General features: G+C 58.1%; 1 protein-coding gene across 6 annotated transcripts; it reads left to right on the top strand.

Annotated features, from left to right (window-relative positions):
* Positions 1-781: 781 nt before the first annotated feature.
* On the top strand, positions 782-15749 carry ACOT11 (acyl-CoA thioesterase 11). Of its 6 annotated transcripts, XM_057366995.1 has the most exons (19): positions 816-881; positions 3320-3430; positions 4893-4968; positions 6313-6505; positions 7288-7357; positions 9567-9608; positions 10596-10656; positions 10842-10943; positions 11114-11249; positions 11523-11679; positions 11989-12108; positions 12185-12332; positions 13352-13407; positions 13594-13660; positions 13779-13862; positions 13951-14084; positions 14334-14465; positions 14538-14664; positions 14739-15749. In XM_057366995.1, the coding sequence occupies exons 3-19, from the start codon at positions 4906-4908 to the stop codon at positions 14892-14894; spliced, it is 1848 nt and encodes a 615-aa protein (XP_057222978.1). In that variant the 5' UTR covers positions 816-881; positions 3320-3430; positions 4893-4905; the 3' UTR covers positions 14895-15749. The 6 variants fall into 6 exon arrangements, with proteins under 6 accessions (XP_057222979.1, XP_057222978.1, XP_057222975.1 ...); XM_057366992.1 differs by lacking the exons at positions 816-881; positions 3320-3430 and adding an exon at positions 3459-4243 and having other exon boundaries at positions 12188-12332; XM_057366991.1 differs by lacking the exons at positions 816-881; positions 3320-3430 and adding an exon at positions 3459-4243.
* The last annotated feature ends 937 nt before the right edge of the window (positions 15750-16686 follow it).

Here is a 16686-nt window from a genome sequence, read left to right as displayed (position 1 = left end):
AAAAAAAAAAAAAAAAAAAAAATTGGGGCCTTATTTCCTGTTGGAATTGCTTAATTATTTCTCTGCTGGCTTTCCAGTGGCAATACTTGTGCTGCCAGTGCCTGCCAAGAGCTTTGATCAAACTTTTGTAGGTTGATTACCAAGATTCACTTGTAAAAGTGTGTAAATCAAATACAAATAGAACAACATCTCCACTAAACCCAACAGTCATTAACGCGGTGACATGGCAATTTGCATTTTATTTCCTTGTTAAGAAGAAGAAAAAAAAGTTTTTGTGACAAGCCCTGTCAGAGGTACTTCAAAGGTAGCAGGGCCAGGGTGCAGCTGTGTGGATTGGGTTGGTTTCGGAGAATTTTGTTGAGGCGTTTCCGGACAGCGAACTCGCGGTGTCGGCACCTGCGCCTCTGGGGAAAATACTGATAATTTCAGTACTTAAAGTTCAGGAGTTTAACTGAGCGCCCCTTGCTGAGGCGGTGGGGGGAGAAGAGGATGATGAGTGGGCTGGGGAGGGGTTCTGATCCCGGGAGCGGCTCCCCGGGCAGGGATGAAGCGGCAGCAGCACCACGCTCCGCGGAACGGCTGGCAGCGCGCCGGTGCCTCCCTCCGCGCTCCCCGGCTCCGACACATTCCATCCCGCATCCCGAGCCAGCTCCGGAGCGCCGGCCATTTTCCAGGCGAGCGCAGATCTGCCAAGCGCTACCTTAAGAAAAGTTATGCCGGGCCATATTTAAGGAAGCGGGAGGGGGTGTGCGCTGGCCCCGTCCCAGGGCTCCGCGCCAGCCCGGCCTCGACGCCCGCGCCCGCAGGTGTCCGGACGCTTCTCCTCCGAGCCAGCCGTCGCCTCAACACCTCCCGCAAATGCTCAGCTTCTTCTGGCTGAGGTGAGGGCTGGGGGGAGCCGGGGACGATGGGGACAAGGCGGGGAACCCCCCTGCTCCAGGGCTGGCTGAGCGGGATCTGCTGTGCAGACTTCCACTCCCGGCGGTGGAGCGGCGGCTTCTCCTGGCTTTCATCGGCGCTGGGCAGCTCTTCCAGGGGAAAGCTGTGGGCTCAAAGCCCCTTGCGCTCTCCTTCTCACTCGGGTGGTGCTTTCTAGTCTTTGGGGTTTGCAGCGAGCAGTGCTGCTGCTCCATCGTGATCGGCACTGGCGATTTGTCCATGGGGACGTGGCACCCTCCGGCTGCAGCGGGGACAGCGGGAGAGAGCTGGGAACATCAACCCCCCCCGGGTCCTTCTGGGTGTGACAGGAGGAATGCTAGGCGGCTTTGGCTTCAAACAGCTTCTTTTAAAAGCTTAAAAAAAACCCCTTAAAAGCAGGGACAGATATTTAGGAAGCATGGTCACAGGGCTGCTGGGAATGGTGGCGGCATGGGGATGTGGCATGGGCACAGAGGGATGGGCTGGGGCTGGCTGGAGCAGTGTGGATGGCACGATGCCATGGTGGTCTCTGCCCCAGCAGCCTCATACGAGGTGATCTTGGCCACGGTGACTACCATGGTGGTGACCACCACATCACCACGCTCTTCACCTGGGTGTTTCCCACCCCAGTGGTCTCAGCCATGGTGACYCCCATTGTGGAGACCACACAGTTAAGACCACCAGCTTGGTGTCCACTCTGGTGGTTTCCAGCTCGGTGGGGAGGTCTGAAACGTTTTTGTATTGGTATTATGGCAGTGTCCTCCCCGGGAACGCCGTGGGTGGCAGGGCAAAGGTGCCTGGGCTGGGCGATGCTGTTGGGTGTCCCCATGCGTGTGAATTTTGGCCCTGGCGGTGTTTGCAGCTCTACCGGGGTGACATGTGGCTCTGTTCTCCCCCTGCACTGCAGCCAGACCTTTGTCCCCTGGGACACTCCCTGGGGCATTTGGAGGCCAGCCTTGCTCACGGGAGCTGCAGAGAGCGCTGGGGCAGGGCTGTGTATGGGGCTGCGGGCATGACGGGACGGGGGATGCTTCACCCTGTGCTGGAGAGGGATGTGGGGTGTGGAGGTGTCCCCGCTGCGCTCACCCTGAGTGAGGCTTTCCCATGGTGATGGCTGGAAAAGCACCAGCCCCTTGTAAGAGAAGTCWTCCTGTGTCCCGCTCTTGCCTTTGACCCTTGATTTGTGCTTTCCTGGCTCCACGCCTTTCTTTGCTCTATGAACTCTGAGGAAACATGATGTGTGCTCCCAAAACCACCACTTTCAGGGTGTCCTGGCCTTTCTTCTGGACTGGCCACCCTCCTGAGGTCCTGCTGAGACCCGCTGCAGGGTGCTGCTGTGTTTCCTCACCATTCTGTGACCTGGCACTTTGGTCCATCATGTCCCAGCGGGGTCACAGGTCTCATCCCGGGGACCCTGCTTCATCCCAATGAGCATGGGGTGACGGAGCTGAGCTGTGCTGGACACCTCTGATGCCRCTTACCCCAGGGCTTTGCTGCTGTGGGACTGGTGGGCCGGGTCTCGGGGGATGGACAGCCCCTACTGCCCTGTCAAGATGGCAGAATTTCCCAAAGTAGGTCAGGTTAATTTTTTAACGCGTGCAGATTTGCTCGTTACCATGGATATTGCTCAATTATACACCAATAATCCCCCATGAGAACTTCATTGTCGCCGCTTTCCTCCCCACCATCTCCCCCCTTTTTTTCTTCAAATATTTCCAGGGAAGGGTGAGGTTACACTGAGGGGCTGGGGTAGAAAACAGAGCCAGGTGAGGGAAAATGGGGTTGAGGAGTTTGGGAGGTGGCAGTAGGGTGCTGAGAAAGCTCTGAGGGCAGGTGGGGGTGTCTCAGGGTGTGAGGCTGCCCTGCTCTACCCAGACCCCCCCAAAAGCCCAGCACTGGGGACCCCCACYCCAGTTTTACCCTTGTCCCTCCCTCTCATCCACTGCCTTGGGGGTGGCTAAAGCAAACACCCCGCTTTCAGTGGGCTCAAGGATTTGGGGGAACAGCTGTTCTCCTGCATCTCTGCCCAGCATCATCCCGGGGGGCTGTGACACCCCCGAGGGTTTGCAGTGGAGGTTCATGCACAGTAGTGGTCCCCTGGTGATTTCTGAAGAGTCCAGCACCAAATYCCACAGCAGGAACCTTTCCYGRAGCTTGTGGATRTTTTGGTGCTGTGGGACACCCCTCYGCCAGGGTGTAGGAGAGTTGTGGGGTGCTGTGGGGTCCCCAGTATTTGCAGAGGTGTTGTTGTGTCTTCTCCTCTGTGTCTTCCCTGGTTTGCTCTGTGGGCTCCTTATGCCTTCGGCAGCACAGGAAGTGAGCGTGGCAGGAGGCAAGGAAAATATTCTGCTGGAAGGGTTTTTTTTTTCCCTAATGCAAACTTTTTTTTTTTTTTGGGTAGAAGTGGGTCACTCGAGGGGTGACAGAGTAAGAGCATCATCGCCTGGGTACTGCATCCCGTTGCCATGGTGACCCGAGGGCTGCATCAGTCAACAGCTTTCAAAATGTGACAGTTGAGTGAGGCTGAAGATTTTAATGAGGACAGACACTTGCTGGCTTCGTTTCGATAACAAATACTCCATAAATACCCGGGGGCAGAACGGTCCCGGGTCTCTGGAGCGCGGCCGGGGCTCTCCCCTTCCCCGGGGTGGGAGCGTGGGCTGGGGCTGCCTGGGAAGGAGCAGGGGGATGATGCAAAACAGACGGCTCTGGGGTTTTCCCCATCCCGCTAACGCAACCCTTGGGGRCAAGGTGACACGATTGCCGAGCCAGCAGCAGGTTTGGGTTTCTCAGAAATGTGTTGGGGGATGGGGCTATGGGGTGTGACAGGACCACCCCCACCGCTGTGTCTACAGCAGGGTGGCAAACTTGTTGTTGAACAGGAGAGTAACTCTTGCACGGTGCTCGTACAAGGGCGGGTGAGCCATCAGGAAACTCCCAAACCTCAAAAACAAGCCTGGAGAGGTCACGGGACTAGGGGAAAGGTCATGGGGCTGGGGAAAGCAAACCCCTAGAAAGCTGCTGGGGAAGGGGTGGGAGGCTGTGAGAGGCTCAGCGTTGTCGTTTGTGTCTGTAGGGAACCTGAGCACCCTTGTTTTGTACTGGCCACATTGGGTGCCCTCCGCGGGATGCCCCAAATCCTGATGCAGGTGCAGGAGGCAGATCTTCCACTTTCTCAACCCTGTGCCAATATCAGTCAATCCCATGCCTCRGGAAAAGAGCTGCTGCCTCCAGCARCCTGGTTGTACCTGCACGGSAGAACGTTGTGTGCTGGGAAGCTGAGAGTGTGCCAAGGGCCTGGCAGTGTTRTGATCAAAAGCAAAATGTAAATATAAAGCCTCTTCCACTTGCTTTTTGCTGCAGCTCCCACACTGCCTTTCCTCTCAATGCCACCACCATGTCCAGCTGGGACACAGACACCGTGCAAGTGGCCCGGGAGCCCTCAGGCACYCAAGGACACACGATGCCCTTGGGGAATGCCAGGGTTTCACCGGCAGAGAGGCTGTAGCAGGGCACGGTGGCACTGCTGGCTCCGGGTGCTTCCCATTTGCTGTCCCCGGTACCACCCGCGGCAGCCTCAGCCCTGCCTGCTGCCAAAAATACTCTCCCGGCTGTCTTGTGACTGCGGCGGTGTCACCGCTCCGGCCAGGGGAGCTGCAAGGCACAGTCCTGTGTCACATGGAGCAGCACGGGAAGCACTGACACGGCATCGCTGACTGAGGGGCTGTGCTTGGTCCGGCACCCCGAAATAGCTGGGACTCTTTCATCACAGCTGCAGAGTGGGGGGTCTGACCCCCAAGGAATGCCCTTCTCTGTTTCAGCTCTGGCAGCTCCCTGATAGGGGCTGGAGAGGGGTCAGGATGTGGGGAGGGACATCAGTGTGGGGACACGGTGTGACAGCCCGCCCCGCTGGGACACAGCCAGCCCCTCTCTGCCAGTCCTGCCATAACCAGAGCCACTCTTCTCCTTTCCAGGTGTCTCTTAAAAATGGTCAAGGGGAGTATTATAGGCCCTGAAGAGATCTTGAACTTCTGTTGCAATGGCCTCCAGGTACCCCCCGTGCCGTGCAGCTAACCCGGGGCTCCTCGTTGTGCCGGTGGCTACTAACCCGGGCTGTGCCAGGCTGTGCCACCCCGTGCCAGGAGCTGCTGCCAGCCCTGCACCGCCATCCCTGGCATCATTCTGGCTCTGCAGAGCCAGGGCTCTTCCCACAGCTAGCAGCTTCTTCCCAAAAATCCCGAAATGCCAAAATGACCGGCGGGATCTGGGGCCAGGCTGTCGGCTCGGCTCTGCAGCAGGCGGCTTTGGAGCTCTTTGCTTTGCTGGCTCGCACCCCGGAGCCTGCCGGCTTCCCAAAATAGCTCTGTGGTACTCGTGTAGGCGCCTGTGCGTGCTGGGAAGCAGCTCGGGAGGTTCAGGGAGGGGGTTGAGGCCGCTGGAGGGGTTCTGGTGGCCGGGGATCTGTCCCCTGTGGGATGGGGTCCCTTTGCCATCGGCGCTCGCCRCCGTCTCTGCTGAGGCGAGGTTTGTGCCGCTCCCGGGATGCCGTGTACCAGTAGCTATGGAAACAGAGGTTAGACCCGCTGGAGAAAAAATGCTATTCTGAGAGGCAGTGAGCTCAGGGTAGCCGGGAAAGCGTCATTTTCGGCATAAACTCATCTTTAAAAGGATCCGGGCAAAGCAAAGGGCAAAGAAGCTGTTGCAGTGGGACTCTGGCAACAAGTGCTGAGAGCGGGAGCTGCGGGAGCAGAAAGCGGAAGGAAGGGCTGTGACGGAGCCCAGACAGCTCCTCGTGTCTCCTCAGTTACTCACCAGGCTCACTGAGTTCAGCCCTTGTGTAACACGACTCACTCGACATCTCTGATCGGCGATTTTCCCTGCCAGCACCGCCTCAGCCTCCTCTCTCCCACCGGGGTGCGGGGGGAGCCCAGCAAAGAGACAAGCTGACAAAAAACACATTTTACTGCCCGAACGAGCCCAAACTGAGGATGCTTCTCCTCTGCTGCTTCCTTTGGCAAAGGGGGGTGTTGGGGGAAGGTGTAGACCACCGTCCAGCCCCGGGAAAGCAAAGCCACCCTGTGCTGYAGCACCCTAAAAATGAAGCTGTCAGGGAGAAAAATTCCTTCCCAGAGGAATGATTGACTTTGGGAGGGCTTTTGTGTGGTGTGGAGGGAGCAGTGGGGTTGGGTGATAAATGATCTGGAGTAATCCCTTTATGGAGCTTTTTTCAGAGGGATTTTTTTCCTTTTTGGCTGTGGGCACCTGGTCTTTGGCAAGGTCTGGGTGGGTGTGTAAGGCTGGGGTTCTCCTGGCTCYGCGTGGGGAGGTTCTGCATGGGTCACTCAGGGGATTTGCTGCCCATTTGGCTAAAACGGAGCTTTTGTGCCTCCCCAGGGCTCGACCTCTCCGCCACGTGCCCGGGAGCCAGGGGAGGAGGCGCAGGGGGCCATGGCCAGCCCCCCGCCCGCCCGCAACCCCACCGAGGTGCAGATGAGCCAGCTGGTGCTGCCCTGCCACACCAACCACCGCGGCGAGCTCAGCACCGGCCAGCTGCTCAAATGGATCGACACGGCCGCCTGCCTCTCCGGTGAGCCATCCTCTCCCTCCGGAGCTGTCACCGTGCTGGGCTGCCAGGGCAGAGCCCACAGGAGCCGGCAGTGTCCCTGGCAGTCCGGCACCGAGTGACGCCAGCTGGGGACCCGCGTTGTGCTGAGTAATTAGAGAGCGAACGGGAGCGGGACGAGAAGGGGAGGAGACGTGAGGTGCAGCATGTGTGCTGGCTTGGGGATGGAGCAAAACTCATCCCTGCCCTTTTCCTTGCCTGGTGCACAGAGCACGGGGAGACCGGGCTGTGGCATCCCTGGCATCCCRGCAGCAGCCAGAGGGGGCTGAGCTCCTCCGCTCGGTGAAAAGTGATGGAGCTCACCAGCTCACCAAGCACCAAGGGGAGGGTATGACAGGGAAATGGGTGCAATTYTGTAGTTGGATGAGGTTCCCAGAGCAGTTTTGCAGTTTGAGGTTCCTGGAGTCCCRGGGAAAGCCGCGCCGGCARARCAGCTTTGAAATAYTGAAATATTTSAAATATTTGCTGTGCACGGGGAGATGGAATCAGCTGCCGGTGCATGTCCAGAGCTGCAAAGGCGAGGAGGGAAGGCAAACACCAGCACACCCTCCAAACCTTTAAACATCTGCAAACCTGTCCTGCTGGCAGGAGAAACCCCAAACCCCGCTCTTGTCCCCAGCGATGGGCACAAGCAGGGAAAGGGACACTGTCTGGGTGTCACCGCTGTCACCAGCCTGGTGCACAGGAGCACTCGTGCCCCTCACACCCTCACCACCTTGCTGATGCCGTTTGTTTTTCCTTTCCAGCCGAGAGGCACGCCGGCTGCCCGTGCGTCACAGCTTCCATGGATGATATCTATTTCGAGCACACCATTAGGTAAATACTCGCGGCGTGCGCAGGCAAACGCGGGTTTTTTTCCCATCTGCCGGCTGCAGCGTGGACAGGGGCTGTGGCTGGAACAGGGAGCAGCGTTCCTGGGCGAGGAGGAGGSGCGGTGGCCGTGCCAGGCTCTCTGGGTAGCCGGGGGCCGAGGCTCAGTCTGCGGCGAGCGGGCTGTCTGCTCTGATTTATCCGCTGTCTGCTCGCCTGGGGAGCTCCTGCTGCGTTGGCTTCCCGGTATTTCCCCCAGCGCCAGCTCCTCCCTGGCTTTGTTCAGGAGACAGCTCTGATTTAGTGCTCTGGAAAGCTCAAGCTTTGCAGATCGTGCCGCTGGAGCGGCCACACGGGTGGCTGAGACACGGGGAGCKCGCCCACCCGGCGGGTGCTGGGGCGGTGGCACCTCCTGGCTTTGTGAGCTGCTTGAGCTGGGCATTGCTCGGCCAAAATCCCGGCCCAGGCTGGTCCTGGCATCCCCTGGTGCTGCCTCACGGGGATGCTCSCTCTGATTCGGGCAGTCCTTGGGATGCCATGTATCCGGACAATGTTTATCCTGAYCTCTAGGTGTGAGCAGAGGGGACAAAATCCCTCCCAGGGATCCCGCTGTGACTCCCAATATTGAGCCCGTTCCCACCCAGCATTCCCGAAGTGATTTCCCCTTTTGTACTCCCAATGAGCCCAGGTGCTGCCACTCGCTGTCATTCCTCTCTCAGAGCCCCACACCCCCTGTGCAGGGCTGCCTGTCTGTTCCCCGCTGATCCCATTCCAGGGGCTCTCTGGGTGTTTGCTGTGCCATATAGGATCCGTGCCATATGGGATCCGTGCAATATAGGATCCGTGCAATATAGGATCCGTGCCATATAGGATCCGTGCAATATAGGATCCTTGCCATATGGGATCCGTGCAATATAGGATCCGTGCCATGTAGGATCCGTGCAATATAGGATCCTTGCCATATAGGATCCGTGCAATATAGGATCCGTGCCATGTAGGATCCGTGCAATATAGGATCCGTGCCATATAGGATCCGTGCAATATAGGATCCGTGCCATGTAGGATACGTGCCATATAGGATCCATGCAATATAGGATCCGTGCAATATAGGATCCGTGCCATATGGGATCCGTGCAATATAGGATCCGTGCAATATAGGATCCGTGCCATATGGGATCCGTGCAATATAGGATCCGTGCCATATGGGATCCGTGCAATATAGGATCCGTGCCATATGGGATCCGTGCAATATAGGATCCGTGCTGCTCAGCAGCTCCTGCCTTGCTGTGTGGGATCATGCAGTCCAGGATCCATGTACCTGTGCTGGGGCAGGGGTTGCTGTGGGTCCCCAGGGCTGGCACGGGGGGTCCCTGGCTGTCAGCTGATTTCTCTGGCTCTGACTCACCCGTGGGTTTCACTGCCACTGCCAGGAAATGCWGAGGTGACATTTTTGCCCTCTGCCCATCGCCCTGGGGCTCAGCTCCGTGACAAATCCRCACTGTGGGGTTGTGGTGCAGCCCTGGTGCCACCTCCCACTGGCAGATGCGGGGTTGATGCCCTGCTCGAGGGACATTTTCTTTCCCCCATGAATTTCAGGATCAGAACAAACCCAAGCCCTGCTCCACAGCGTTCTGTCAAGCCCTGCAAAGCATTTGCCCCTCCTCGGGGGTGAGCTGGGCACTGCTCCAAGGGGGCAGGGAGTTTGTGCTGCTCCTGGCTCAGATCCCAYTTGCTGTGGTCCAGCTTAAGGCTCCGAGGAAAGGGCCTGGCAAGGATTTCTCACAGAGCTGTTGGAAGGCGGAGGGGTTTTGTGTCAGATCTCTTCACTCAGCTGTTTGTACTTTCTGCTGCCCCATGGGAGAGAGGCAGGGAGGGGCTGTAGGTGCACAGAGGAGACCCCAAATTGCCACAGGCTTCAAACCCACGGGCTGGGCAGCAGATTCWGCCCATCCCTCCGCAGTGCAACCTCCGGGGAGGATCACACGTGCCCTGGAGTGGGGCTTCGGTTGGCATTTTTGGCACTGGCTTCTGTTTGATAAGGGCAGAGAAGATAAAGTGTTTTTGGGGCTATATATAGACATGTGGGGCTGCCAGTCTGCCTGCCTGGCCCCTTGCCCTTGCATGCCCCTGGCTGCAAACCCATCCAGAGCACCCATCTGGCCGCTTCCATCGCCTCTAACCCTCTCCCCACATTTGCTTTCTCTTTTTGCCCCAGCCAGCCGCCCRTAAGCCCTGGAATGGGGAGGAGCTCTCTCGGGTACGGACGAGTTTGGCCCTAGAGCAGCCAGCCTAGCGCAGCGCTGCCGTGAGTTGGGAGCCTTAACCCCACTGACRTGGCATGGCACGTGGACAGAGGCTGCTCACCTAACCCTGCTAACGTTTGGGGGTGTCACCAGCCCAGGRTCCCTGCTGGGGGACAGCCAGAGGCACCAGCTCATGCCATCCCTGCTCCAGCGTGCAGAGTGTGTCATTTACAGGGCTCGTTTGAAGTCTCGAGTCACATGTGAGGGGGAAATACGGTGTCAAAGCACACGCTGACCGTTCCTCTCTTCTGCTTTTGAGCCCTCTGTGGAGCCAGCCTGCAGTGGTGGTTGCTGGGTTTGTTTTCCCACTGAGTTTTCTATCACCACCCTCTTTTAGGGAGTAAATATCCCTGATTTAATAATGTATTTGGTAAAGGCTGTTGTCAGAGTGGGTACCAGTCAGGAGTAGCTCAGGCTGCACAGCCCCAGCTGCCTGTGGGTGCTCTCTGGAGCCTGCTGAAGGCAGGAGGGCAGCAGCAGTTTGCTGCCAGCAGGTGTTTCATGTAAGGGATGGTGCCCAATGCCCCTGGCTGGACCCTCTCTGCTGCCATCTCCCATTATCCCGAGGTATCCATGGCTTGTGTGGAGGCCCCACAGCTGGTCTGGCTGTGCAGGGCTGTGGGTGTGAGGCTGGAGGAGCTGTTTGCTCTGATGCCCATGTGGGCCGGGGGTGCCAAACCAGCCTGGGCACCTCCCACCCCTSGGGTGTCCCGGCAGCACCCCCGACYTGGGGACCCTCTTGCACGCAGCTGCTCAGGGGTGACATTTCACYACTCTCACCTCTCAGGGGTGGCTGTCCCCKTGTCCTGCTGGCCAYCTGGCACGTCCCACAGTCCCAGGAAGCCTCACCAGGGTGGGCAGTGAGCCGTGATGCCGTGGCACCTCAGTGGATGTTGTACCCCGGTAACCCCACACACTTTCTCCTCTTCCTGTTTTTTCAGCGTGGGGCAAGTTGTCAACATCAAAGCCAAAGTGAACCGAGCCTTTAACTCCAGCATGGAGGTTGGTGTGTGCCCCCACCCCGACCCCCTTGCTSTGTGCCCATCCCCAATCCCCCAATCCTCCCGTTTCCCAGCTTTAATCCTGTRTGTCCRTCCTCTCTGGCTGGCTCTGCCCAGSRRTGCTCAGTGGGATGTRGCTCCCTGGGGAGCWGAGCYGGCTCTCAGGGGTGCTGTGCCCTCTCCCAGGTGGGCATCCAGGTGAGCTACGAGGACCTGTGCAGCGGGAAGCACTGCAGCATCTGCAAGGCGTACGCCACCTTCGTGGCACAGGGCCCCTTGGGCAGCAAGGTGAGCAGTGGTGGGCAGAGGGGGGACTTGGGAGCCTCTGCAGGGCTGGGCTGGGCTCTCCATCACAGCAAATGCTGTTTTTCGTGGTCACTGATCCCCTGTGAGGTGCCCATGGCTCTGGGCACGGGGGGCACCTGCTCCATGCTGTCCCTGCCCCATCCCTGCTGCAGGTGCGTCTGGAGCCGCTGATSCCGCAGACGGAGGAGGAGAAGATCGAGCACAGCATCGCTGCCGAGCGCCGCCGCATGCGCCTGGTGCACAAGGACACCCTCAAGGACCTCCTGACCCGCAGCCCMCAGCAAACCGGTACCGTGTCCCCGAGCCTGGCCACCCAAAATAGCCCCGGTGACATCCTGGGTCCTCAGCAGGTGCCGGTGGTGACACACGGGGATTTGGGATTGCCCTGGTTGTGGAGGGGCAGGGATCAGCCCCATCATCCCAGACTCGTGGGCAGGGAGGTGTGTGGGGTCGGTACAATGGGAGGGTGGCCGTGGGGAGCACCCCAAGGGCTGGTGGGGTGCTGGGAGCAGGGATCCCATGGCCACCCCACACTCTGAGCCCCGCTTTCCCCCGTGGCAGAGCTGGAGACGCGGGACGGCAGCGGGGCAGTGCCGGCAGCGAAGACACGGGTGGAGAGCGTGGAGCTGGTGCTGCCTCCCCACGCCAACCACCAGGGCAACACCTTCGGGGGGCAGATCATGGCCTGGATGGAGAATGTGGCCACCATCGCTGCCAGGTGACCCAGCAGGGGTTCAGGGTCGGGGGATGGCAAGCCTGGAGGGGACACACAGGTTGTAGGGACCCTCCAAAAGGGGTGGTCCCCAGGRTGTCACCAGGGTGTCCCACAGGGGTGAGGTGCTGGGGGACCCAGGGAAGGTTCACACTCACTGCAGCTGGCTTGTTGTAACTTCTCATGGCTGGCTTTGGCCACTGAAATCCAGGGGTGACTTTTTTGGGGTCTCCTCAGCCCTGGCTGGGTTAGGGAGGGTCTGTAGGGCCTCCAGAGTGTGGGGTCACGGCTGGAGTGTCACACCTGTCCCCACAGCCGGCTGTGCCACGCCCACCCCACGCTCAGGGCCATCGAGATGTTCCAYTTTCGGGGACCGTCGCAAGTCGGAGACCGCCTGGTGCTCAAAGCCATCGTCAACAACGCCTTCAAAAACAGGTGGGTGCCRCTGGCGGGGTCCCYGTGCCACCCTGCCCRTGRCTCTCCTCTCCCTCACSCCAYCCCYTGTGTCCAGCAGCATGGAGGTGGGGGTCAGCGCCGAGGCTTACGGCCAGGAGATGTCGGTCAGCCGCCGGCACATCAACAGCGCCTTCATGACCTTCGTGGTGCTGGACCAGGATGGCCACCCCCGCACGCTGCCCATGCTGGCACCCGAGCCGGGGGTAAGCTGGGTTTTTTGGCTTTTATTTCCACATTTTCAGGTGCTGGGGTACGCAGTTTGTGTTTCAGGATTTTTTTGCAGCTTTGCAGCCACGATGATGGTTTGCCCATCGCTTGGTGGCAACGCTGAAATGCCGAGCAGGGCTGGCTTCTCCCCTSCCAGGTGGCACAGGACCCCCGGGAATTCCAGCAATCCCCTTGGATCCGCAGCAAAACAAATGCAGTTTTATGAGGATGGAAAKGAAATTGCTCGATAGCGAGTGAATTAAATGGATTGCTCGGTATAACTAATAAAATAAACCGCTCGCCTGCGCCGAGATGGAGACGTATTAGCCATGCAAGGCTTAGCAGAGTATTGCCTGCAAATTCCAGCTCGTCCTTTCTGTAATTTAGGGGAAGGAATGTTGAGGTTGTTTCTACCTTTCAGAGTGTGCTAATCCATAATTTGCTGGGATCCAAATATTTAGGGAAATGTGTCGTGTGAGCACAGCAGCAAAGCAAACACTCAGGCGTCTCAGCCTCTGCTGGGCTGAGCCTTGCCCAGCTGCCTGATTTTTTTTGATGCCTTAAAATCAGGATCTCCCACTATGATGGAGCTTATCTCATGGCCAGAATCAGGCTCCCTGAAACCTCCTTTTGCCCACTTCAAAGCACTAAACTAGCACTTTCTTCAAAAGAAGCAGCTTTTTTTTGACTTTTATTTCCCCAGGATAGGCATTTGCAGGTGCTAGGGGACACAATTTATGTCTCAGGTGTTGTTTGCAGCTTTGCAGCCACAACGAGGGTTTTCCCTTCTGTGCCAGTGCCCATCACTTGATCAGAGCATGGTGGCAACGCTGAAATAACTCACAATTAATCACTGACCATCACTGCAGTGTAGCCAGGGTGGCAGCCAGCAAGCAAGGAGGCTTCACCTTCCAGCCCTTCCCTGATGAATGTTCTTCCCGCTCCCAAAAAGGTGTGAATTTTTTTTTTCTTCCTCCTCTTCCTATTAACTTAATTACCTTTTCCCATTTATCAGGATGGAGAGAGGAGGTACAGAGAAGCCAGTGCTCGGAAAAAAATTCGGCTGGACCGGTGAGCAGCAAAGCGAGAGGGATGTGGGTGTGGAGGAAGGACAAGAGGGGGGCTGAGGGCTGAGGTGCAGGGACAGTCTGGGGGTGGCTTGTGTCCCTTGGTGGCTCAGGGCTGAGGGCTGAGGTGCAGGGACAGTCTGGGGGTGGCTTGTGTCCCCTCATAAGGAAAACTGTTCCTTTTCTGCAGAAAGTACGTCGTCTCCTGCAAACAGACCGAGGTGCCGCTCTCTGTGCCCTGGGACCAAAGCAACAAGGTAGGGATGATTTCCCTCTGGGAGCTGCTGCCTCCTGCCCTTCCTCCTGCTCCTCCTCCTCCTCCTGCCCCTTTTCCTGCTCCTCCTCTTGCCCCTGATATGCTGCCTTCACCCCCAGGTTTATCTGAGCTATAACAACGTCTCTGCGCTGAAGATGCTCGTGGCCAAAGCGAACTGGGCACTGGCCAGAGAAAAGGAGAAGGTACCAAACCCTGTCCCTGCTCCCTGGCCCCCACAGCCTGGGCAGTCCCTTTGSGATGGAGTCCCAGCCATGCCCTGTGCTCCCCGAGGTGCGGATGTACACGCTGGAGGAGGACAAGTTCCTGTCGTTCCGCATCGAGATTTCCGTCGGCATCGCGGCCGGCCGCGCCTTCTCGCTGCTCTCCAACCTGGAGCGCCGGCACGAGTGGGACAGCCACTATGTGTGAGTGCTGCAGGCTCCCCAAAAAACACCCCGAGTGCAGGGCTTGTGGCTGAGCATCCCTGTGGGGCCAGCATTATGCCTCGCTTGCTCTTGGAGACCCTTCACCGTGTGTCCCCTTCCAGCTCCACCTGGGCTGGTGGCTGCACTCACCTATTTTGGGTCCCCCCAAATATTTTGGGGCTGTAAATGTGTCAGGCCCAGATTCAAGGGCATGGCAGGGTTTCTGTGACTGGTCCCCTGCCCTCACAGGAGCGCTGAGCTGGTGCAGAAGGTCGATGATGATGACATGATCTACCACGTGGTGAGCCAGAAGCTCCGACACGAGAACAAACCGCAGGACTTTGTCATCCTGGCGTCCCGGCGGAAGCCCTGCAGCACGGGGTGAGTGTCCAGCCCGTCCCCTGCTCCCTGCCATCCRAGCTGTGCCAGCTCACGGTGCTCTGTCCTCCCCAGGGACCCCTACGTGGTGGCTTTTCGGTCGGTGACGCTGCCCACCCACCCTGCCCAGCCTGAATTCACGCGCGGGGAGACGCTGTGCTCCGGGTTCTGCATTTGGCCGGAGTCAGAGGAGATGAGCAAGGTGGGACAYTGTGGCTGTGCCACCCATAACCCCCCTCTCCTGTGCCCCTGCTGACCTTGTCCTGTGCTCTGCAGGTGGCTTACTACAACCAGGCCACGCCGGGCTACCTCAACTATGTCACCACCAACGTGGYGGGACTGTCCTCTGACATCTGCTCCACCTTCGAAGCCTGTGAGAAGTTCCTGCTGAAGAACAAGGAGGACCTGATCTCACGGATGCAGGACTTCTAGAGCCACGGGACCCTGCTGGACAGATGGACAGACAGATGGACAGACAGATGAGGGGACACCTCTGTGGTGGAAGGGGATGTGGGATGGTGGCACACTGACCCTGCCTCCTTGGGGACTTTGGTCCCAGGGGCTGGGTTGGAGGGGCATCACTGTCCCACCTCATCCCTTGCACTGATGTGTCATATCTTCTTTCTTTTTTTTTTAATTTTAGTTAGAAATTTTATAAGCTGATGTACAGGACTTGAATCTTTATATGATCCAAAACCTTCCCAAATAGGATTATTTTTTTTTTTTACTAGTTCTCTGTGGGACATAACTGGTTTCTTTTGGGGCAGGAAAGGGAGTGATATGGGGTAGGTTCTGTACTCTTCCCTGGCATAGGGGTGGCTGGTGGAACATCCCACTCTCCCCAGTGCTGCTCCTTTCCCTGGGCTGAAATCCCACCCCGTGGGGCTGTGGAAGGAGCAGCAATAAAAGTGAACTGAAAGGAAAAACATCCACGTGTGCTSTGGGTGAGTGTCTGCTCCAGGGGCTGTGAGGTGAGCTTGGAGCAGGGATCCTGCACCCACAGCACCCACAGCACCCYTGGCACTCAGTGGATGTGGGGACAGGACTGTGCTGCAGGAAAAGGGGGGTGCTCCATGCAAATGGGGACTGCCTGGGGGTGCACCAACACCTTGAGCTGTAAACMCCAAACTGCCTCAGAGGCGCTGGAAAAGGGAAAAGCAGAGCCAAACCTTGTTGCCCTAAGTCTGGGATGCTCTGGGAAAGCCAGCAGAGTGAAGCAGGGGGGACAGCAGAAGAGCTTCTGATCGGTCACAGCCCAGGGGACACCTGTCCTGAGCCCCAGGACAGTGGAGACCTCCCTCCCCAGCCTTCCTGGGTCACAGTGTCACGTTTTTTGATGGCACTGAGCTGTCAGGAGAGGCACAGAGAGCTTTGGGCACAGCAGGCTGAGCAGGTGCCAGCTGAGCCCTCACCTGTGCCTGCAGAGCCCTGGCATTCACCCCAAGGTCTGGCAGAGCTTTACCATGAGAGAGTGATGGTGGTGCCATGCTTGGGGTGAGATGAGGCCATGGGGTGCCAGAAATTATCACAAGGTCTTTTCCAGGCACCCTGGGCTGTTTTGTCCCTTTTCTGCAACACCCAGTCCCTTTGCCACCCAAATTCCCCACCCAGTTTATAACCCCAGGAGCTCCTGCCCCTCTCCTGYGGGCACCAGTGGGCAGCTCCCCACCTGGGCTGGCTGTGGCTGTAATCCCYGAATCTCTGCTGCATTCCCATCATAAACATCTCAGCACAAGGCCTGGCACGGCCGTGCCCCARCCTCCAAAAGATAAAGCCATCTCAGGCTGAACACAGTACAAAACATGCAATTTTTATAGAGCCCTCTTATCTCTCCAAACTCGGAGCAATCCTGCCTTTTTATCACCAGGACGAGAGCCATCCTTCCTACTTGCCYGTTAGGAATTGCTGCTGCTTGATTAAGTGGAGGGGATGATGTATTTGCCTGAACATTAAACTTTAACTGACCTCTCCTTCTCCTCAAGTRTTGTGCTTTTTCCTGCTGGGAGGCCCCGGTCAGCCCTGGCTCCGGCCTGGCTGCGTCCCTGGGGRTGCAGGGTGATGGAGCAGGAGTGACCCGGGGGCATGCAGAGAGGTTTGTGTGCATTTGGAACAAAAGTGCAGCCCTGCAGCACCTGCTGGCCTTCAGTGGGGCATGGACAGAGGCACTGGGCAGCTTGGAGCATCCCTGAGCACCCATCCCCACTGCCTCATCCCACAGAGGAGG

This window comes from Malurus melanocephalus, unplaced genomic scaffold, assembly GCF_030028575.1.
Source record: "Malurus melanocephalus ecotype Western Australia unplaced genomic scaffold, MMel_1.1 scaffold_74, whole genome shotgun sequence".
NCBI lineage: Eukaryota > Metazoa > Chordata > Aves > Passeriformes > Maluridae > Malurus > Malurus melanocephalus.
The sequence above is the reverse complement of the archived record's forward strand: the minus strand, read 5'-3'. Positions and strand labels throughout refer to the sequence as shown.